Genomic DNA, 22,919 nt, shown 5'->3' on the forward strand with positions numbered 1-22,919 from the left:
TCTACAGTTTTGATATCACAACTTAAGGTATGCCTTGTCCCTGCCCCAGTTCTACTGGCATCAGAGGAATAAAATGCCAAAGACTATAATGCTGTTTTATAGTATGGTTTTCAGGTGGTTGTTTTCTTAATAGAAAGTAAGGTCAGCAATCTGCATAGACTAAAGGCATGCATTAGGTTTACCACCAGAGATTGGGGGCTCTTATTTGTAAACTGAAAAATATGCAAATGAAAGAACAAGTAAGTTTCTTCGTACGGAAATGTAGTCAGCAGGAAGCAGTTAGGTTTCAGTGGCTGTGAGCTCAGAAACTCTGCAAAGTATACAGGGTCCATGGGGCTGCCTATCAAAGTTAGTGGCTCCTGAGGTATCCAAGGATTTGGGCTGGGGTCCAAACTGGGGGTCCTGCTGAGGATTTCATTATGGAGGAGCCTAAATCTTCTGGTAGGTAAAGCAACCTTTGTATATTTTTATACATATGTACACTTTGAAGCCTTTTTTCAGGCATACAGCAAGTCATTGCAGAGGGTTAACCCTTGAAGTTTTTAGGTTAGGGCAACAAAGGATTGCTTTGAGGTATCTGATCGCTGAAAATAAAACTCGATTCAGTGCAACTACCACAATAATCAAGGTCAGAGAGGGAGGTGTGTGTGTGTGTGTGTGTGTGTGTGTGTGCATGCATCCATCTCTCTCTGTAGCCTTAATATCAATCACTTCATATCAATCATTTCAGAAATCATTGCTATATTTTAAAGATATGTTCTAAATGAGTGTGATGGTTAAAATGCACTTAAGATTTAAAAGCTGTATATTTTCTTTCGGATCAATAATTGTTTTTTAAAAATAGATTGATAACTACTCTCTCACACATTTGATTTGATAGATATGTACACTAGTTGGAATCTATTCTAATATTTGAAATTTATACATTTCTGTTTAAAAAATATCTGCTGCAGTGTGACATGGAGATTTTTAAACAATCAGTGTGACATGGAGATTTTTAAACACTTGTTTAAAATCTATATGAATTTGGTTCAGCTATGGTCTTACAACAGAAGTTTTAGGAGAAAGTGTTTAACAACCCATGAAGTGTTATCCTTCATTCTCTTCTTCATCTTCATCCTCTGTCAGCCATGTTCAGAATTACAATTTTTGGAAGTACTTATTTCCTGGCTTTTTATTTTTTTTGCCTACCTGCATGATATACATGCCCGCATACTGGATAACAATAGAACAAAGAATTATATATCACTTCATAGTGCTTTTACAGCCCTCTCTAAGCGGTTTACAGAATCAGCATATTGCCCACAACAATCTGGATCCTCATTTTACCCACCTCAGAAGGATGGTGTCTACAAATATTGTTCCACATGCTAATCCTGCCACTATATTTTGTGCCACCAGCAAATGTGTCTTCTGAAGAGGAGCTTGTAAGAAGCAAGAAATAATTTAGGAGGAAAAAAAATCATATTCAGTTCTTTGCCAAGGGTTGCTACCCTCCATCTGATTTGGGGAAAATTTACTTTTATATTTTACTTTTGAAATCCTGAGAGGTGGCCCTCTGCCGTGTGCATGTGAAAATAAGGTATCTACGAAAAGACTAGAAGAAAAATAAAATTATATATTACAACTAATCTATTTGTAATTGTAAATATTTGTAATATTTAAACTCTTAATTAACAAATTACAAATAGATCATTGTGACAACATTTTCTGTGAAGGTCCTTTCACCACAATTCTCAAAGACTAATGAAAAAGGATAACTGTATTGTTGGATGAAGCACATTTTAACAATGAAAATGGATCATGAGAATGGAGATGCTGTACGTACAATCTAGAGATATTCCACATACTCACCATTGTCACTCTTTAAACTTTATTAACCAGTTTTCCAGCAGTCTATGATTGTCTTCATCACAGCCACTGAGAACTTAAAATAAGCCAATCAGTGTTTCTCCCATTAATCAGTGGGAGAATGAAAAGATAGACATCACCTAGCAGTATATATTTTCCTTTGGAAGAAGTAAAAAAGTATGCTTCTTTGCTCTATTTAGGAAGCTTAATCTCAATGGCAACATGGCAACTTACCAGTTATGGCTGGGTGGGGTGGATAATTGAGGATTAGGAAGTGGGCTGAAGCAAGAGTTTCCCCAATGAGAAATCACTTATTGCTAAGTTCTAGAAGCAGTGTTTCTCAAACTTGGCAACTTAAGATGTGTGGACTTCAACTCCCAGAATACCCCAGCCAACCATGAGCTATACCTGAGTAAGGAGGAAATATATTCTACAATTATGGCAGAAAAGGACACAGGTATGGTTCTAAGCTGTGGCTGAAACCAAAGAGTCAAAGACTTTACCTTTAAAATGGGTGGCTATCTTACATTCACTGAGGATATGATATTGGTAGACTATTTTTCTATTATTATCTTTTGTTTGGTAGAGATTGTTTTAATTTCAAAATAATCTTTGTGATACAGTAATCTTTCAAATAAATATTTTATTTACTGTAGATTAGAGATATATTATTAGATATATGAGCAAGTGCAGAAAAGTAATCTTTGGATGTACAATAAGCCAGTGCATTTTGCTTCTGTTTGGTATTGTTGTTTTATACTTAGTTAAATTCAAGGTATTTCATTTTTAGCATATCAAATATTTGATGGATCAAGATGCCCAAATACTATATCAGGAACAATTGGTTTTTGTTTTTAAATAGTGGTACAAATCAAAACTCATTTGAAACTTCTTGATGTTAAGCCATTTGAGGCAAAATATCAAATGCCCCATCTTCAAAATGTTCTTTATTTTTTGTTTATTTAAAACATATGATTTGATGATCTATCCTCCCCCAACCACGGTTGGCTGGTTGAGGAATTCTGGGAGTTGAAGTCCACAAGTTTTAAAGTTGCCAAGTTTGGAGACCCCTGCCCTATTCCAATAGACAAATGGGGAACTGAGCTTTGGATTCAATGTCAATTGTATATTTGTAAAATATAGATGTTATGTTGAAACAAACATGATGTGAAAATGAATGGAAAAATAATAAGAAAAAGGTCATACTTTGCTTTTTATATTAGATGAGTTGGGTCTTCAGATCAGTCTAACATAAGCATATTTATAACTCCCATTGGCTTGATTTCATGAATACAATTATTCAAGACCAAAGATGCTACGTTGTGTCTTAGCACTAGGTCATTGTAATTGGTAAATTACAGATTATGGTTTGAATGTATAATTCAAGTCAATTTAATCATAGATATCTGGATTATGCAAGCCATATTGTAGCACATTGTGTGACCCAGATTGTAGATTCGCTCACACAATGTTCAACTAATGTATTATAGAATTCTTGATCTTAGTTCAGACCAGCATTGAACTACATAAAGATATTGTTAGCATTCCAAATATCATGCAGAATCCATTGTCGAGAACTCTTCTCTGTAGGAAGGTGGGGTGACAGATATATGCTTGAATAAAACATCATAACCCTTTCTGAAAGTATGTTTTTACATTTAATTTGTGCTCAGCGAGAAGGCAGAAGTTCTACTTCCTCTTCTTCCCCCTCTTACCTCATTTCACAGGAAATATCAGAAAGTTCTAAAAAAATCAGCATCTTTCCTTCATTAGAACGTTACTTCCAGTTCTGACACATTCAGAATCATGTTGACACTGGCAAACAAATGAATGCTCAGAAAATAGAACATAGCAATACTTCCCTATTTATATAGCTCATATATGAGAGAAAATCCTTCCATATGCAAATGAATGTAGATTCTCTATATAGATCATGATATATGAAATGAAATAACCATCAGACCAAGAAGTTTAGGTATAAATTTATATGCAGACATTAGAAGTATTCTTTAAAAAATAAGTCAATTTTTGACAATTCACTAATAGAAATTTGTTTAAGTGTAGGATGGAAAACAATAACAAATAACAGCTAAATTATTCTATTTCATGATAGTCCATCAAGATTCTTTGGGATCCTTGTTTTAACTTCAAAAATGGGGATTTGGCAAAAATGAATCTTGATAACCACTAATTATTTCACTTTTTTTCTCAATCCTAAAATCCGACTTTTTGTTCAATATATAATTATCCTGAGAAGACATATTCTTGATCAGCAATGTTGTTTTCTGTTTATTTATTTTGAAACCTGCCAAGGCCCCAAACTCATTCAATTTCCTCATAAAATGTTCTATATTAGAAATCAGTGGATGCACAATCATATTTAAAGAAGAATAAAATTGAAATATGAATGCTGAGCCAGGTTAAATATGTACTACTAGTATGGACAAAGTGAAAGGGATGAAAGACTGTGGATATGCTATGGTTTGAGTTGCTTGAAAATGCATATAGGCAGTCCTTGACTTATGATCAGTTGCTTTGTGGCTTTTCAAAGATATCCCAAAGATTTATACAATTCAATTCCAAAGTTCCAATGGACAATCATATGACCACATTTCAGGCATTCAGCAACTGGCCTGCATTTAGAGCCGTTTTCCCATCCTGTGGCCATAATGAACATGATTTATGAAGTTTTTCTCCAAAACCAGCATTTACTTTGTTTTCGACAAAAATGCCCCATAGCAAACAATGGTTTGCTTAATGACCATTACAAAATAAGATTGTAAAATTAAGTTGGTCGTGACCTGTTTTATAACCACTATGACTTACAACCATAATGGACAAGCTCTGTTATTATCATAAATCAAGGATTACCTGTATAGCAGGTACAGATGAGAGTAAATCCTGTGTGTATGTGTGACAGAGATTTACAAGAGATGAGGAGGAGGTTACAAATTACAGATTAAGAATAAAGAATAATTTCAGAATGCAGGCCCTTCCTCTTAAAGTATAGACAAGAGATATATTGAAATACATAAAGGAAACACTGAATTAAACATTAAGGACTCAACTTTTCTTGGTAAGAGAAGTTTTCTTTCTTTGGAAATCAAATACCGCCTGTGTTATAGACTTGTCTGAGGGCTCATGTAACTTATATTTCTACAACAATACTGCTCAAGTACAAAACTTGATACAAAGAACAGCATTTTGTATCATAATATTTCAGCTTCCTTATTTTCCATTTAATATGGCCTCATATGGGTGAAAGCCGAGGTGGCGCAGTGGTTAAATGCAGCACTGCAGCACTGCAGGCTACTTCAGCTGACTGCAGTTCTGCAGTTCGGCTGTTCAAATCTCACCGGCTCAGGGTTGACTCAGCCTTCCATCCTTCCAAGGTGGGTAAAATGAGGACCCGGATTGTTGTTGGGGGCAATATGCTGACTCTGTAAACCGCTTAGAGAGGGCTGAAAGCCCTATGAAGCGGTATATAAGTCTAACTGCTATTGCTATACTTACAAGTAACAATGTGAAAGTCTGAGGATGTAATTTGGGAAAACCTTAAATAAATACGTGTTTATGCTACCCAATGTCAATGAGTCTGGGTGGCTCACAGCACCCAAATAACAGATAGGATTTGTAGTAATTTCATTATTCATTTCCAGAAATGAATAATTATTCATTTCCAGGAAAAGAAAAGAAAGCTGGTTGGAATCAATTTGGTCAACCTTTCATGGTCACAAGAAAAGGCAAACCATCTTTCAAAGCTGTCCAAGACTTGGCAAAAGAAGTAACAGGTAGAAGATCATTAAAGAGAGGACCAACCTAGAACTAAAGAGAGATTTCCTGACTATGAGAACATTAATAAGTGGAATGGCTTGCCTCTGGAAGTTGTGGGTGCCCCATCACTGAAGGTTTTTAAGAAGAGATTGGACAGCCGTTTGTCTGAAATGGCATAAAGTCTCCTGCTCAACCAGGGGGTTGGACTAGAAGACCTCCAAGGTCTCTTCCAGCCCCGTTTTTCTATGTTCTATTTTAAGAACCAATTTTGTGATGATATTAAACACAACCCTCTTTTTTCTTCCAATTAACATTTATTCTGACAATCCACATAGTTCTGTAGGAAGGCAAGGAAAAGTATAACATTTAGTTGGGTCAGAAGGTCTCAGAGAATTGCTGGCTTTTCTTCTGTCCCAAGAACAAGCTCTCCATTGCAGCTTGATGAAGCAACCCTTTTAAGACAACCACATCCTGTTTCTGGGGCAGAGGAAAGGAAAACATGAAGATTTTGCTCTGCTAATATCATAAGCGCATGACTAGTAACATCTTTTAAATTCTACAGCTACAGGCTTCCACTTTTGTTTGACGCATATGTAAGTCAGAGTTCAGTCAGAGTCAAACGTCATGATAGTTTGTCTGATTTTGGTTTGTATGATGTGTGAACTTTGTGATGATAGCTTGGTCAACAAACTACAGTTAAAATAAAGCATGGCTATATACTTAAGAATAAGAATCTGAGGAACGAAAACAAATAACGAAGTTATGAAAGGTTGTTAACACAAGGACATACAAGTTAATAACACTAACCATGAAAATACTACTTATTGTACATTTAAAACTATGCAGACTAAGATAAGGAGAATAAAACAGAGTAGCATAAGAAAATAAAGGTAGACCAAGATATTTGACAGATCAAACAATCTAGATTATGTTGTCATCTTCATATTGATTGCAGGACATCGATATCATAAGTGAGTCCATGGAATGTTATATCATGTCTCAAACATTGAGTGGCACTACAGAAAGGAAAGGAATTTGCTATGCTCCATTTACAAATTAACAATCCCAAAATATTTTAAAGATACCAGATTGAGAAAGACATTGGACTTTTGCCGCTTCGGGTCTTGCTTTTTAGTGCCTTCCATTCGCCATCCAGCACAACCTTTAATCTTTCTCTCTTTCATTTATTTTGTCCTTCCTAATTGTTCTTATCAGTTATCTCAGTCTCCCTTGGGAATAATATATCTAATCTTGATTTTTCCACCCTTTTCACGCCCATCTCTTAGTGTGTCTCCCTAATCCTACTCTGTGCTGATTAGCTTTCTAACCCTTGTTCTCCCCTCCCCCAAGCTGGCAGAAGAGCTGTAGCATTGTCAAGGTGGGTAAAATCTGACACATTTCACCAACTGTTCTGGCAGTATTAAGTTAGGTGATCTGTAGGGAGCAGTGACAACTAAATGCCTGTTGCCAACTTAAGGTAATACAGCCACACCATCTTCCCAGGGTTCTTGTAAGTCTCTTCTGCACCGTTCTTTCTTTCTTTCTTTCTTTCTTTCTTTCTTTCTTTTTTCCCCTCCAGGGAAAAATGGAGGGCACACTATTTGCTGCCCCCATCGCAGGAGTTCCCTGAAGCCTGATGATCAGCCTGTTGGCAGTTGGTAAGGAAAGAATTTTACCACTCTCAGAGCAGGGGATTTGAACTCTCCCGTTGCTGTACTGAAAAAAATTCTACCCAGCTGATCAAGTGTTTGGCAGACTTATTTTGACTTGAGGTTCTGCGATTGCGAAAGGGCACTAAATTTACTGTCAAAATAAGCCCTGTTTTTGTTCTCAGCTCTTCCTGCTTTATCAGGCAGTTTATTCACCTTGTGATCAAAGGCAATAGAGGCAGGATAGAGATAAGGTTATAGAGATGATAAATGTATACGCACAAGCATATCTTACTTCCACTGAGCTATTGGTCATTCTGGAAAACGTCTGGTCCTGCCACATTATGCTACTCCCACTACCACTTCAAACTCTGAAGCAGTTCATTTTTACAAATCTTTTTTATTTCCATTTCATTCTATACAATCACATGTTTACTGTGCAACCGAGGCATATAACATTGAGTAATAAACACAGCCCTCGCTTTTATAGAAAATGCCCCCTACAATACAAACCCAATATACCGCCTTAGCCCACCATACACCCTCTTTCATCCCCCTCCAACTTTCATTCTTCCTTCTCTCATACCCCTCTACACCTACTTCCCCTCCCCCTCTATCTAACCCTAACCCTATCACTCCCTCTCTTAATCCATTCCCTCCCTTCCTTCTCCTCCTCCTCTGTCTCACTCTCTCTACTCTCCTTCTTCTTTCATTCAGCTCCTCCCTTCGGTATCTATTACTTTCCGATATATTCAGTTTGTTCTGTTTTGACACTAACATTAAAAAAACCACAGTATACAAGTGCAATGCTTTAAAATTTAACACATATTATATTTTCCCCCTCCCCCCCTCCCCCTAGATCCTCGCCTCCCTTCCTTCCCCCCGACTTCCCAGAGCCCATACATGGTATAACTTTTTGACAATCACAGTCTAAAATATCTCTACATTGAACTCAGCTTCTTGCTGTTACCCAAATTTTTAACAGCAGTTCAAAGCCCACCTGTTAGTACCTACAGAGGAGTAATAGGGAGAGACTCTCCAGATTTGGAAGGGATATGAGAGCTACTTAAAAGAACTTCTGCAGAGACAAACATCAAATCTGATCAAATATCAATAGCCATAAGGCAGTGGTTTCCAAACTTGGCAACTTTAAGACTTGTGGACTTCAACTCCCAGAAGCAGAGCTGGCTGGAGAATTCTGGGAGTTGAAGTCCACAAGTCTTAAAGTTGCCAAGTTTGGAAACCACTGCCATAAGGTATTACTTAATTACTGCCTACTCACATCCTGGCATGTCAACGTGAATTAAAACCCTAATATAGTCCATAAGGTTCTGACATATGGCACATTTATACAGAGATTCTATGACAGTTTTAAAGCAGTTCCAGGTCTTTGTGATGTCACAATATTACTTATGTTACAAAGCCAAGATGATTTATGTTTCCATTCTAGTCGAAACTATAGTAGAATTGGGTGCGCGTGTTATCTCTCTCTGCATCCTCATCTTGGTTTTGTGGAGGTTTTTTTTCCCTATATACAGAAACTCTTAACTCACTAGTCCTCCTGAGCTTCAAAGAAATAGATGACTTCACACATTGGCAACTCCACCTCATAGAAATCACAAATATCCTTTGGTAGGCAACTACACAAATGTATATAATATGAAGTAAGGATGTGAATGATATTTATGTGTGTGTGGGGGGGATCCTCGGTGTTCTCTGAGCTTGGTTGTTCTCTTGCAGACCTTTCATGATCAAACTAGGTAACATCATCAGTGCTACTAGGGGCCCTGTCACTGTTACTGTGGGTGGTGTTGGTTGCTCCTTGACTGGGCTGTGGTTTACTGTTTGTTTGTCTGATGTGGTCATTTTTGATTGGGGTATTGTTTACTTCTTGGTCGTTGGACCAAAATTTATTTTGGTGATCATCTCTGCTCATCTGAGTGTTGATTGCCGTTGAGGTAGTTTTGATCTTTTGGTTTCCTTTTTGTTTTTTTAATTGTCTCTTTTGAATGGTATGTAGATTAGTTTTTTTTGGGAGGGGGGGGAATAACACACAAGCCCAATCATAACAGAGACTTTTAACTTGAAGTATTTTACCTACAATGGATAATGAAGACTCTCTAATACAGTGTTTCTCAACCTTGGCAACTTGAAGATGTCTGGACTTCAACTCCCAGAATTCCCCAGCCAGCAAATGCTGGCTGGGGAATTCTGGGAGTTGAAGTCTGGACATCTTCAAATTGCCAAGGTTGAGAAACACTGCTCTAATAAGTGGTTTTGGTTAACGAAGGGGAGTGAGAAACGGGAAGCACTGCCTTCAGGCTCCTGAGTGGTCTCAATACAACAAGCTGCCCAGACTTTGCTCCTTTGTTTTTATGTCAGTAGTCAGAAGACGGAAGAGAGAAGGCCAGTATTCTCCTCTTCCTCCTCCTCCCTGTTAGAAATAAATAAGTTTTCCTCCAAATTTGGGTAATTTACCAAAGTTTGAGAAGTATCCGCTTACAGTAACTCTGAGGCAGGTTCCTCAGAATTTTGCCTTAATCTATATTTAGATCAAATCTTGGTTTATTCAGCCCCCTCTCTCAAAAACACCTATGCATATTATGCTGAAACTTTTTACTGCACTGTTGTCCTGTCTTAGAACTTGAACTTACACAAAAAGTTAAAAAATGTTAGCAGAAAAGAATTTGTGGCACGCTTGCCATCTCATAAAAAGAAGAAATGAGAGATGGTTAAAGAAGAGCTGGAAGAGTGAAGGAGCCCTCCTCCAACCCATGCTAAAATCCACACTTCTCAAAGGGGTTTAAGAGCTCTTCGTTCTCCTCACCCCATTCATGAAAACAAGAAATATCAGACCTGAGTGTCATCTGCACATAGATGATCTAAAGTCAAATCTCCAGAGAAAGTTCCACACTGATTGCGCTCTACATGGGGCTGCCCTTGAAGAGTGTTCAAAGACTCCAATTAATCCAGAATGCAGCCGCGCGAGCGATTGTGGGTGCACCAAGGTACACCCATGTTACACCTATCCTCCGCGAGCTGCACTGGCTACCTATCAGTCTCCGAATCCGCTTCAAGGTGCTGGTCGCTACCTATAAAGCCCTACATGGCATCGGATCTGGGTACCTGAGAGACCGCCTCCTGCCGATTACCTCTCTCAGACCAATTAGATCGCACAGGTTAGGTCTCCTCCGGATTCCATCTGCCAGCCAATGTCGGCTGGCGACTCCCCGGGGGAGAGCCTTCTCTGTTGCAGCTCCAGCCCTCTGGAACGAGCTCCCTGTTGAGATCCGGACCCTTACTACCCTCCCGGCCTTCTGCAAAGCCACCAAGTCCTGGCTGTTCCAGCAGGCTGGGGGGAGCTGAGAAGCATCTACCTCCACGGAAATTGTGAATGTTGGTTTTGTTTTTAATATGTTGTCTTTGTCTCATTCCCCCCTTCCCTTGTCTTTTGTGAGCCGCCTGGAGTCTCCGGGAGTGGGCGGCATACAAGACAAATAAATAAATAAATAAATAAATAAATAATTTCATAGACATGTTGAAAATAGAATTTTGCTACACGCTTAAACAAGAAGTAGAACAGAGATTCTCGTAGAACTACATGGAACTGCCTAAGTAGTTGATCCTGTCACATTCAATGGCATCGAAAATTACTGTGAAGTCCAGGAGAGCATTACAGTTACCAGCCATGGCCACAAGGATTATTTCTGTCTTCAGAATACTCCCCTATTTAAACAGGAATCAATTTCTCTAATCAGCAGCTTGCCTGTTGTGCTCGTAATTGGTGGATTTTTGTTTCATGCAACAGATATTTTTACAATGTATTATTTAATCAATCTTTAGTGTGTTTTTAAGATTTAAGTAAATGCAGATACGTTGGATGGAACATCATGTGGCTTTTTATGATTCAGCAACGCCTTTTTCTTTTGCAAACCCAATCTGTATTTACTTAAAAACCTGTTACACATAAGGAGACTTCACTTTCATATAGGAAATGACGTGTCTTACTAAAATGCCCTAAAAGTGCCAGGCCCCTACATTAGCCACAAACTAAAAAACAAAAAAGCATTAGAAAGCATGCAGAATTGGGTGTGCTCTATCAAAATTAAAAAGGAATCGTTAAAATCAGTGCCGTAATATAAGAAATGTGCAGGCATACCAGTGGTGGGTTCCAGCCGATAGGACCCGGTAGTAGCCGGGAGCAGCAGCCACCATACTGGTACAGTGGCTCATTTGGCCTGCCTGCGTTCCATACCTGTTTATAATGCAACCGGCCAATTACGCATGAGCGCAAAGCATGTGGTGTCTGTGTGACCTCTGCTGAGCAGCTGGGTGTCACAGGGGCGGTGGTGTGCACATGTGCACGCAGCACACATGCACAACTAGAATGCCTGGCCCCATGCGCAGCGTACAATAGCGACGGGGAGTGGAACCCACCACTGAGGCATACAATCAATGCATTTAAATTAGACCCGTGTTCAGTACACACCTGCTAAAGTTTGAAAGCACTTGATCTGGATGTTGCAACATTGGCCCTGATGCAGGGACTATCATCCTTTAATAGAAGTTGGGCATAAGCCAAGTCAGGTCTATCAGGTTGCCTTCTACTCAAGGAAAAATAAGTCTCCTCCTTATTTGTCTATAGAATGGACAATGGAGGATGATAAGAGCCGAGGTGGCGCAGTGGTTAGAGTGCAGCACTGCAGGCTTCTTCAGCTGACTGCAGTTCTGAAGTTCGGCTGTTCAAATCTCACCGGCTCAAGGTTGACTCAGCCTTCCATCCTTCCGAGGTGGGTAAAATGAGGACCCGGATTGTTGGGGGCAATATGCTGACTCTGTAAACCGCTTAGAGAGGGCTGAAAGCCCTATGAAGCAGTATATAAGTCTTATTGCTATTGCTATATATTACCGGGTTTCTACTTCTTCCATAGCACAAGGGCAAAGCCTTGTGCTATTACAGGGCAATGTTGACTTCCAATACAGTAAATTGGAAAGAAAGAACCTGCCACCCTGCCAGTATAAAAGCTTTTATATGGTTTAATGTTTCTAATTGGGAAAGGTATTCTATAGGAACCACTAAACAATTGAGCCGTTCCAAGATTAAAACAACTGATAACTTCCCAGTAACTTCAGATGTTCTACATCAAAGATTCAGATACAGCTGACCTTCATTTTAGTCAAGCCCATCTCCAGCCAAAAGATGGCATTTGGGATGCATTCAGAGTCCATTGGAGGTAGGTGGCCAATAAATTTAAATACATAAATAAAATAGAAAAGCTGCTCTTAAAAATCTTAGACTGCACTTGTTTTAGAGACACAAACTAAAAGGAGAACATAGCAATAGCAATAGCAATAGCAGTTCGACTTATATACCGCTTCATAGGGTTTTCAGCCCTCTCTAAGTGGTTTACAGAATCAGCATATCGCCCCCACAGTCTGGGTCCTCATTTTACCCACCTCGGAAGGATGGAAGGCTGAGTCAACCTTGAGCTGGTGAGATTTGAACCGCCGAACTGCAGTTAGCAGTCAGCTGAAGTGGCCTGCAGTACTGCACTCTAACCACTGTGCCACCTCGGCTCTTGGCGTTATATTTCATACTTAGCTATCAGTAAATCAGAATAGAGTTAGAAGGGACCAAACATCTGCTCAAGTAGGACACCCTATACCATTTCAGATAGGTGTCTGTCCAATCTTTTCTTAACAACCTCCAGTGATGAAGCACCTACAACATCTGAAGGCCAGCTGTTCCACTAGTTAATTGTCCTCACTGTTAGGAAGTTTCTCCTTAGTCCTAGGTTGCTTCTCTCCCTGATTTGTTTCCATCCATTGCTTCCTGTCTTGCCTTCTTGTGCTTTGGAAAATAAGTTGATCCCCTCTTCTATGTGGCAGCCCCTCTAATATTGGAACACTGCTATCATGTCACCTCTAGTCCTTCTTTTCTTTAGATTAGCTATACTCAAATCCTGCAACTGTTCTTCATGTTTTTGTCTCCAGGCCTTTAATCATCATAGTTGCTCTTCTCTGCACTTTTTTCCAAACACTCAACATCTTTTTTGAGTGTGTAGTGTGGTGACCAAAACTGAATGCTGTATTCCAGGTATGGTCTTCCTAAAGCTTTTTAAGATAGTATTAATACTTCATGCTATTTTGATTCTATGCCTCTGTTTATACAGCCAAGAATTTTTTTGGCTGCTGCCTCACACTGCTGGTCCTTTCGCTGTGCGCAGTATGATATCTCATTCCCTCTAAAATCTGCTGCATGCGGGGAAATAGTTATTAGTAACAATTTTTTGTCTTCTGCTGTACCAACCTGAAGAAAAATATCTATTTATAGTTACCAGGAGAAGTTCCGTTGTAATGATCATTTAAAGAGAAGCAATTGTGGGGTTTTGACCTGTAGGCTTCTTTCTAACACCCAGGATATTTTCAAAGCAGTTGTTATATGACCTTACCAGGCTGAATGCTAAGCCCCACCAGGCCTGCCCTGTCTGCCTTCTCACCTTACAAGTTATAAATGTGTGGCTAGTCTCTTACTTTTTATATTTCTAAACTTCAGCATTCATGTTTACTCATTTGTAGTCCCTTCTCCATCTTGGTGTTGGCCTTCAGCTTCCATAATTCTACTCAGTATGTCCACTGATTGTAAGTCAATTAGGTAATTTATTAACAGTATTAAGCAATGAAGTCTATTTTATAACTTCATATTCAGGGTTTTATTTTAAATGGAAACTTATTTTTAGAGTTGCATAAGCATTCAGTTCAGAGAACTGAATTTGGGGACATTATAGGTTGTTCCTCATGATCAAGTTAAAAATTTGTCAACCAGCCAACATCAGAAAATACCCTGTTCTCAGTGGTGAGTCTTATCCTGCCACAGGAACAATGCCAGCAACTATTTCTGTCCTTATTTTATTAAGGATAGAGACTGGTGGATTTCTCCCACTTTTGAGCCTCTTTCCTTCCACCAAATGTCATTAAAAGTTGGAAGACATCAATTGATCATTATCCTTAATATGGGAGGGGCTGGGAGGCAAGCTTTGTTTTGATAGCTGGTTAGATTGGCAGGTTTAGTCATCTGCCAAAGCTTACTCTGGTCTGGTACAAATGTTGTGTACATGTGACTTCAAAAGCAGCCTGAATATCAATTGATATTTTTGGATTACTATGGTTTGTCATACAGTCAGCCAGATGTTTTGGCTTTTTTGTCCACCTGTCGAGTCCTTCCCAATGTTGTGGAATAGGCAGATGTAACAATAATATTAAATGTAACATTGCAGGATGTATGCTGTTCCAAGCAACACTGCCTTTTATAATTGACTGGTGGCAACTTTATCAATGTCAATGGTGTTCAAGTAGTGCTCCAGATGTTTTGGGATTGCACTCAAGGCTACCTATTACTATTGGTACTATCTTTGTTTTCTTATACCACAGTCACGCTACTTCTGTTTGCAAATCCTTATATTTTCTGATTTTCTCTAGGTTTTTTTTCCCTTCTCTTCCGCTATCTCAGGTATTGCAATGCCCATTATCCAGACTGTTTTTTAGTTTTTCTTATCAACAAAGATACTTATCTTTTATAATTTTAAAGCCCCAGAGCAGTTTAGCTTCTTCATTTTCTATTACTTTGTCTATTTTGTGGTGTCACCAGTTCTTGCTTGCAGGCAAGTGGTATTTCTTGCAGATATTATTATATTCTCCTGACTCCAGTTGATTCTGACTGGCTCATAGCATGAAAACAAGACATTATAAATAAAAAGAATGTTAACAACATAACAAAAATCTAGTCAACAACACAAACATGTCAGATACCAACAAGAGGTTCCAGCCACCCTAGCCTGGGGTGATTGGAGTCTGGGAGCCTCTCAACCAATGCCTGAGAGAAGAGCCAAGTCTTTAAGGTCCTCAGAATGCCTTCAGGTAGGAACCCAGATCTCAGGGGGAAACACATTCCATAGGGCAGACACTGCAACAGAGAAGGCATGTTTCCAGGGTCCAAATAGGTGGTATGGCTTAATCAATCCACAGGACCCCAGCTCTGTTGGAACTAACTGGTTGGGTGGACACTACAGGAAATAGGTCATAACCAGCACCTTGAATTATACCCAGAAGCAAGCTGGCAACCAGTACAGCTGATGAAGTCAAGATGTCACATGGGCATCATGGGCTTATCGCTGCCTCCAGCCCTGCCTTCAAGATTAGGTGGAGGTTCTGGATGGTCTTCAAAGGACAGTACCAAGTCGAGTCCATTGCAGTAATTGAATTGAGCACATGAATAATTGTCTGAAAGGCCTCCCAATCTAGGAAAGGGCTCAGTTGCACCAAATGAAGTTATGAAGTCTTCCTCACCATAATTGCCACTTGCCTACCAAGCAGGAACTGTGAGCCCAAGAAGATTCTAGATTGCACACGATTCTTGAGTGGGTAAAAGCTACCCCATCCAAGGTCTAAAAGATGAAATATCCCCACATCTAGGTGACCCTAAAATCCAGAACTATTCCTTCTTCCTAAGATTAAATCAGATGTGGTTCCGTAGTATTACTGTATATTAGTAGTACTATTACTATTATAGAATCATATTATTCTGGAGTACATGTAATCCTTGCTTAACAATCCTAATTGGAATTGGCAACTTCATTGCTGAGCAACATAGTCATTAACAGAAATGTCATATGACCACTCAAATTAGTAACAGCAGTTCCAGCAATCCTAGTTGCTATCATTGAACAAATCCCATTCGGTCATTAGGCAAGGATCCACCTGGATCAGGCCATTCTTGGAAAGTGAGGGATTACCTTCGTTTTCCCAATCTAGCTAGGTTTCTTCCATCTCTGCTAATTTGGCTGCCGGCCTACCCGCTGCTGCCAGTTGGCCCCACTTGCACCATGTGCCATACTGTGTGCCACACCTGGCCAGGGCCTTCTTTTATACTACCTTCTTTCACACCGGTCTTCTTTATTCTGAATACAGATTTTAAGAAAAGACTGGATACCCAACTATCTGAAATGGTCTAGGTTCTCCTGCTTGATCAGGATAGAAGATCTCCAAGGTCCCTTCCAGCTTTATTCTAATTGATTGTGGTCCAAATAGCTATGTGCAGTAAATATGGTTTTTATCTTTATTTCCAATTGGATTTTTCACTAAGCCCATTAATAGGATTTGGAGGACAGCCAATATTAAGCCTTCAAATCAGTTTCAACAACTTTCTGTTTAATACGAAAGGGAAGCCTTTGTGCAGTTTTTCATGGCAAACTATGTCCATGATGTTTGATGTATGATTAAGCCAGCTTCTTGCATCCATTCACTTTGAGAATTTTCCTGCATCCATCTCCTGGTGGAATAACATTTGCCAGTAGTTTGAATTTCCTCTCCCTCCAAACTCTGCATGCTGCATACTCCACAAATCTGTTCTGGAGTATGTGGGAGACATTTTGAGATTGGTTTAGTGTGTATGAAGGAATGCAGCAGGAAGGAGAGCTGAGTAACAGGAAGTTCCATTGCATCAGTGGAAATCCATATAATATGCTAAATAACCGATTGCTTGAACTTGCTGAAATTTATTTTTTATTTTTTGTTTTTTCAGATCTCAACAGCCAAGTAAAAGGAACTGAAAACAAAAAACGCTACAGTGAGATTTTCCGAAGTTTGGATGCCCTTGAAATTTCAATTGGAAATGCGTGCGTATTTTCTGTCTTTGTTGTCCTCAGCATGCACTAAAGACATTTCTTAATGCTGTTGTGAATGTGGTATGTGATGGTGGGGAGATAAGTTCTTATAACCTGAAAGATCCAGGCCATGAGTCAACACTCATCTCTGTGGGTAGCAGCTACTAGAAAATCAAGCACTGCAGATTGGGATTGTGCTGTAGAACTGACACCGCCATAATTTTCTGAATTTACATACACAGAATATGTTTTTCAAGAATGCAGACAGAGAAATGTTGGAATTGAAGGGGATGGTAGAGGTACTTGGTGCCAAGTTGCACATGCAATGTTTAAGGAACAAAATATTTTATACTATTGAACTATTCTGCTGCCATTCTTCTGATGTAAATCAACTAAGATGCATGTAAACAGCAAACTGTTAAGCATAATTTAAATGTCTGGCAATTCATGATTTAGTAGAGGTAGGCTGAAGCACTTTATAATAGTTATTTACTATAGGGACTGGCTTCTGCAAGGAAATGACCTCAAGAAGTGTTTCAATCTGAAGGTTGCATCAAGATTCGCACACAGTCTGAGTGTTAGGACATGACTCTTTGCACAGAGGTCTGTTGCCTTCAGTTGATATTGAATCCCAAACATGATTTTAAGTATACTAATAAATTAAAGTCATTTGATTTGGTGGCATACTTTTTGTTATTGTTGTTACTATTGTTATATTCTTCTTTGGGGCATGCATACACTTGCCTACCATTTTCAATTCCTGTATTGTTTGTTTTGGACAGAACAAACAAACTGCTATTGTGGTACTGTAAGTACTACTGTAGTTTTTATAGGAATGAAAGGTTGTACAGTATGTTAGATCATAGTCCTTTTCAGCCTGATCTGCTCTCCACTGGGACAGAGTTGTGGTGGCTCACAAATGTAAGAGTTACTTATAATCTTTGCTTGTTGCCTACTATTCTACAGATGTCACCACAGTCTAATTCCTTCTTCCCCGAGCTGTGATGTATAGATATTAGGACTAAGTTGGTATTATCAACATGACCTGGATCAACAGCTAGTTGGAAAAGCCTGGTTTTATTTTGTAGACACCAATGAGTGGCAATTTCTTACTGAAAGGCTATGTATTTGTATGTACCATATTTTTCGGAGTATAAGATGCACCAGAGTATAAGATGCACCAAGATTTTGAAGAGGCACATTAAAAAAAAGGTTTTGCATTCTGCAGACCTCCCAAAAACGGCCCTGTTTTTTGTCAAAAAAGGGCATGAATAGCCTTTAGGAGGTTTGTAGAGTGATCCTGGGGGCTGGGGAGGCCTGGGGGGGGGGGGAAATGAGCAAACAGTGGCCCATTTTTTGTCAAAAAAGTGCATGCATAGCCTTTAGGAGGCTTATAGAGTGCTCCCAGGGGCTGGGGGGATGGTCTGTTTTTTTGCTCATTGTTGCCCTCCCCAGCCCCCAGAAGCACTCTGGAAGCCTCCTAAAGGCTATGCACAGCCATTTTTGCGAAGAGGGTGTGGTTTCGGAGGCCAAAAATGCTGTATTCAGTGTATAAGACACACCCAGATTTTCAGCCTCTTTTTTGAGGGAAAAAGGTGTGTCTTATACTCTGAAAAATACGGTGTTAGAACAAATGTAAGCCACTGTCATACAATTTCATTTGGAAAAGTGAATGGCAATATAAGACATTTTCAGTTTTATTATTTTTAAAATAAATGAATGCATATTTGTCTAGTTCTGCAGGTTTGAAGTAAGTTGTATGTTTATTTACAGCTGTGTAGATGCCCATTAGGCGCATGCTAAAAATAAAATGCACACATTAGGTGCACAGTAAAAACCTCACTCCTCTCCAGAAATGTTGATCCACTACTTTTGTCATTAAAAGAATGAAGGACTACTATATAATTTCCCATCCTCAGATGCCTTTGCTTGCTCAGATTAAAGGGAGGGCAATAAGAAAGTGCTGTAAACCTCTGGGTACAGCTTTGAGCTTATTACATTCTTAAGATTTGTTATTTTTCTTCCTACTGTTGAATTGTGTCTAATTCTTGCAGATTGGCTGTAGTTTTCTTGGCATGGTTTGCCACACCTGCTTCCTATGCTCGAGACAAAGTGACTGGCCCAAAGTCATGCAAGTGGCTTTGTGCCTAAAGCAGGACTGGAACTCACAGTCTTCCAGTTTCTAGTCTGATCTTTTAACCACTACACCAAACTGACTGTCTCGTTTGAGAGTTTGAGGAACTCAAGCTAGTTTGAGAATTTGAGGAACTCAAACTAGTTCCTTGATTAGGCTGCTGTTTACTGCTTGTTTGTTTGCCTGGTGTTAATCCTGATGTTAATTCCAGGTTATCCAGGTGTTGATTCCTGGCAAAAAGGTATTCTGGTCTTTGGAGGATTTTTTAAAAACCTTTTTATTGGTTGTATTATATTATTAACTGTTTTGATTGCTGTGTAAATGTTGTTTGTCTCTATGTGCCTATTAATGGCTGATTTGCCTGACTGCCAAGCTTCAAAGATTTACCTAGCATTTTTGGATTCAGCTTGGTGTTAGATGCTTCTAATTTTCCAAATGAAACTATGGTTAAGTCTGTTATGTTGATATGTTGTGAAATTAAGACGTTTTCATTGTGTCTTCTGGATGCTAGTTGGTGTTCATGGGTGCACTCTGCTAGTCTTCAGCATGTTTGTCCTATGTAGTGACTGTTACAGCCCTTACACTGCATGTTGTAGATGCCTCCTGTTTTTTTCTTTGGCTGCTGGACATTTTGGAGATGTTTTGGACGGTTTTAGTTTTTTTGTATGCCATGGTGATGCGATGTGGTTGTAACTGATTGTTTTTGAGATGCTTTTGATGTATGATATTGACATATTTTTCATAGTGTGTGTTGATTGTAAAGTTGCGTGGGTATCCATTTTGTTGGAAGATGTTGTATGGAGTTTCCTTTTCCTGGTGTTCTGGGTTGTGTTTGTGCTCGTCTGAATAATGTTCTTATACAGCTCCTCTTGTGGGAGGCAAGGGTGTTACTTTTGTAGTGGAGCACTTGGTTGGTATGAGTAGTTTTGCAATAGACTTTTGTTTGCTGTCATTTCCTCTGCTGATAAGAATACTTGGAAAGGGTAGCATACAGTCACTGCAAAATATCCTAAGAATGGTAATCACACTGGTGTTCATTTGCTGGTATATTTGTCCATGAAACTGAAAATAGATAATGAGGCAGAGATTGGTGAAGTCCATCATTTTGAGTAGTTGGATCTTAGTGTATTCGGTGAGAGAGAGAGGGGGGGGGAGGGAGAGAGGGAGGGAGAGAGAGAGAGGGAGGGGAATGCGGGGGTCAGCGGGGGGGTTGGGGGGACTACTGCTACGGGAGTGGGTCGGAGCATTGCGGTCATTACAGGGAGGGGCAGACATGGCGGGGACTTTAGGGCTGGCCATTACCGGGGAAGGAGGGTTCGCTACATTACAGAGATCCCTCCTTCCGGCCCTATGAGCCCCACTCCAAGGACAGATGGCGCGAGTAGTCAGGACCCTGGTCTCAGGCTGTTGCTAAATGCCAGGTCTGTTGTTCACAAGGCTCCCCTCGTCCGGGACTTAATTATTGACGAGAGGGCAGACCTGGCATGTATTACTGAAACCTGACTGGGCACAGAAGGAGGAGTCCCCCTTGTAGAGATGTGCCCAGAGGGATTTCAGGTGCTTCATCAGCCGAGAGCCCAGGGAAGGGGTGGCGGTGTGGCTATTGTTATCCGGGAGTCTCTGTTACCTCGTAGGGTCCCTGCTCCGGAGCTTGTCGGGTGTGAGTCCCTGCTGATAAAGTTGGACCTCAAGGGTCAAGTGGGTTTGCTGCTAACGTACCTGCCTCCCAACTGCGTTGCAGCATCCCTCCCCTCGCTCCTCGAGTCAGTAGCCGAGCTGGCAGTTGAGTTCCCCAGGCTTATAGTTCTGGGGGACTTTAATTTGCCATCGCTCGGTGAACGCTCTGACGGGGCGCAGGAGTTCATGGCTTCCATGACAGCCATGGGCTTGACCCAGGTAATTCGGGGCCCAACTCATGCAGCGGGTCACATGCTCGAACTCGTATTCCTCTCGGAGCAGTGGATGTGTGATCTTGGTCTGAGGGGTAATGAGATCATACCCCTGTCGTGGTCAGACCACTGCCTACTGAGGCTTGACTTCCGGAGGCCAAACCCCCACCGTAGGGAGGAGGAACCGACCAGGTGGTTCCGCCCCAGGCGACTTATGGACCCTTTGAGGTTCCAGACGGAGCTTGGGGTTATTCCTGATACTCTCGCCCACAGTTCGGCGGAGGCTCTGGTTGCCGCCTGGTATTCGGCGGCGTCGGAGTCTCTTGATCGGATTGCGCCACTACGGCCCCTCCGGGTCAGCGGATCCCGGAAACCTCCTTGGTTCACCGAGGAGCTCCGGGAGAAGAAGCGCCGGAGGAGACGCCTAGAGCACCTGTGGAGGTCCGATAAGTCCGAGGCGAACCGATCACTTCTGACTACCTGCACCAAGGATTACGTCCGGGCACTAAGAGGTGCCAAAAGAACACACATCTCCGCCTTGGTAGTGTCCGCCGAGTCACGCCCAGCCGCCCTGTTTAGGATCACCCGCTCCCTCCTCAATAGGAGGGATGCGGGAGACCTCTTGCAGGGTAGGGCTGAGGACTATGCTCAGTTCTTGGCGGACAAAGTGGCTCGGTTTCAGTCGGACTTGGACTCCACCGCAGTAGATCCAGCCGAGACACAGGAGGATTACTTGGCAAACCATCACTGGGTTGAGTTCCAGGATGTTGCCTCTGGGGATGTGGACAAGGCCATTCGAGCTGTAAGTGCCTCCACCTGCATTCTGGACCCGTGTCCCTCCTGGCTGGTTGCCAACAGCAGTGAGGTGACACATGGCTGGATCCAGGCGGTCGTGACCGCCTCCCTTCGGGAGGGGCACTTCCCCGCCGCACTCAAAACGACGGTGGTGAGACCCCTCCTGAAGAAACCATCCTTGGATCCAGCCATTTTAAACAACTATCGTCCTGTCTCCAACCTCCCCTTTATTGGGAAGGTTGTGGAGAAGGTGGTGGCCTTCCAGCTTCAACGGGCCTTGGAGGAAGCTAGTTATCTTGACCCCTTCCAGTCCGGCTTCAGACCTGGTTACAGCACAGAAACCGCTTTGGTCGCATTGACCGATGATCTCTGGAGGGCCAGAGATGGAGGCCATGCGTCCATCCTGGTTCTCCTTGACCTCTCAGCGGCTTTCGATACCATCGACCATGGTATCCTTCTGCGACGACTGCGGGAGGTGGGGGGTGGGAGGCACTGTTTTGCAGTGGTTCTCCTCCTACCTCTCGGACAGGTCGCAGTCGGTGTTGGTCGGGGGGCAGAGATCGTCCCTGAGGCCCCTAACATGCGGGGTGCCGCAGGGTTCGGTCTTATCCCCCCTACTATTTAACATATACATGAAACCGGTGGGCGAGATCATTCGGAGGCACGGGATAAAATACCACCAATATGCGGATGATACGCAACTGTATCTGTCCGCCCCGTGCCAACTCAATGAAGCGGTGGACGTGATGAGCCAGGGTCTTGAAGCCGTTAAGAACTGGATGAGCGCTAACAAACTGGTACTCAACCCGGACAAGACCGAGTGGCTGTTGTGTTTCCCTCCCAACAATTTGGCCAATGTTCCAACACTTAGGCTGGGGGGTCAAATTTTATACCCCTCAGATAGGGTCCACAACTTAGGAGTCCTCCTGGATCCACAGCTGACTTTTGACCACCAGTTGTCGGCTGTGACCAGGGGGGCATTTGCCCAGGTTCGCCTGGTCCGTCAGTTGCGGCCCTACCTAAACCGGGAGGCTCTCGCAACAGTCACTCGAGCCCTTGTGATCTCTAGGCTGGAATACTGCAATGGGCTCTACATGGGGTTGCCCTTAAAGTGCATCCGGCGACTGCAGTTAGTCCAGAATGCAGCCGCGCGAGTGATAGTGGG

At 41.4% G+C, this 22,919-nt stretch overlaps 1 protein-coding gene across 3 annotated transcripts in view; it reads left to right on the plus strand.

Annotated features, from left to right (window-relative positions):
- Positions 1-309: 309 nt before the first annotated feature.
- Positions 310-22,919, plus strand: part of GMIP (GEM interacting protein) — a 71,283-nt gene continuing 48,673 nt past the window's right edge. For 2 of the 3 annotated variants that reach the window (XM_032212207.1, XM_032212209.1), the window contains exons 1-2: positions 310-441; positions 16,855-16,948. In XM_032212207.1, the coding sequence (XP_032068098.1) occupies positions 420-441; positions 16,855-16,948 (116 nt within the window). In that variant the 5' untranslated portion in view covers positions 310-419. Of the gene's footprint in view, positions 442-2,190; positions 2,309-16,854; positions 16,949-22,919 lie in introns of those variants that run through there. The other variant, XM_032212208.1, reaches the window with a different exon arrangement.

The sequence above is a fragment of the Thamnophis elegans genome, chromosome 2 (assembly GCF_009769535.1).
Source record: "Thamnophis elegans isolate rThaEle1 chromosome 2, rThaEle1.pri, whole genome shotgun sequence".
In the NCBI taxonomy this organism is placed as follows: Eukaryota; Metazoa; Chordata; class Lepidosauria; order Squamata; family Colubridae; genus Thamnophis; species Thamnophis elegans.